This window comes from Phycomyces blakesleeanus, assembly GCF_001638985.1.
Source record: "Phycomyces blakesleeanus NRRL 1555(-) unplaced genomic scaffold PHYBLscaffold_5, whole genome shotgun sequence".
NCBI lineage: Eukaryota > Fungi > Mucoromycota > Mucoromycetes > Mucorales > Phycomycetaceae > Phycomyces > Phycomyces blakesleeanus.
Window position 1 is genome coordinate 2,456,597 of NW_017265138.1, and position 1,446 is coordinate 2,458,042.

Below are 1,446 nucleotides of genomic sequence, written 5' to 3' on the forward strand. Positions count from 1 at the left end.
ATAAATTCAAATAGTTTTAGATATCTACTTATTTAATAGGCAAAATAATAAATCCCATCAAATGTTTCGATTGAATATATGCAATGTACATATGTATGTACACACCAGATGAGATTCTTTCTTTTCAAGGTACCTCACTATAACTTGTATACATATACATATATATATATGTGTGTGTATGCTTACATTTTAATGGGGAAAATGATATGCGGGGATTAGATATATTGAATGCTTATTTATCTCCCATAGCAATATATACTTTGAGATTGTACATATGCTTAAGGATTGTGTGAATAATTAGCAAATCAACACATCTTATAAACAAAAATTTTATTGAATATACTTAAAAATAATTATTATATGAAAAGTAAAGAAAAAGAAAATGTAGATTGATATTTTACACCACAGAGAAATGAAAGACAGAATCCAGAAAATATCCAAGGAAATTAACAGAATCCAGAAATTTGGGTATTGTGTTCCAGAGCCAAGCCTTATTTATTTTTTTTATTTTTTATTAATTTTTAAAAACCAGATTTAAATCAATAAAAACTGGGAAATGGGAAAGTCACAAAGACACCAAAGAACCAAAAATTAATATACCTTTTCTTTTCTTTAAAAATAAAATAAAAAATTAACATTAATATTAATACAGAAATCAATCCTACCCACTCTCTTTAGGGTCAGGACGGAAGATTCTTTCCCCCTTACCTTGTATTATTATTTTGTAGCCTGATATTTTAATTTATCTGATATGTCTTTACCTTTATCTATCTTTATCTCCCCCCCCCCCCCCCAACAACAACAACAACAATGCAATTGAATAACCATGGCATTAAATTAATATAATACGTAATATAAGGAACGATACGGGTACAGATAGAAGAAAAAGAAGACGCCGACGAAATGAATTTTGTACCAAAACCATAACCATAGTAACACTTGTCACCAGTAATGAAGAAGAACAAATCGACAAAACAAAAAGGTTAAGAAACTTGAGCTGGATAATCTTTCGGCTTTCATTCGGGCCTAAATAGACACCAATTGAGTTTTCTGTGATAATCATCATTGTCCTGACAATAAATGAATCAATTGGAACTGGGACTTTTGTCCAGGGATCAAACATTAATAATAATAATAATTGTTTAGCTTCTTATTATTATTATTATTTGAAAAGAATAATAAAGTGGAATCATTCTTTTTATTTATTTTTTAAATTTTTATTTGATTTTTATTCTTTGTGACAGGATTAATGAAAATAAAGAAGCATTGTTGGTCAATTCGATTCCCTTATTTTAATAGTTTGTATATTCTTTTGTAACCAGGTTGTCATGGTAACTTACTTACTCGCTTACTTACTCCGCCATATTATTCATATCAATACACTAAACTGTTAAATACAACAGACAATATAGTACAAAGTAAGAATCTATTTAATTCTATTCATTT

The 1,446-nt window shown here is 28.1% G+C and overlaps 1 protein-coding gene across 1 annotated transcript; it reads right to left on the reverse strand.

Moving 5' to 3' along the window:
• Positions 1-232: 232 nt before the first annotated feature.
• Positions 233-1,123, reverse strand: PHYBLDRAFT_67971 (hypothetical protein; the record flags this gene model as incomplete). Its single annotated transcript, XM_018441870.1, has 4 exons — positions 233-314; positions 606-615; positions 666-708; positions 917-1,123. 4 exons carry the CDS (start codon positions 1,121-1,123, stop codon positions 233-235), a joined length of 342 nt encoding a protein of 113 aa, XP_018295261.1.
• Positions 1,124-1,446: the final 323 nt, after the last annotated feature.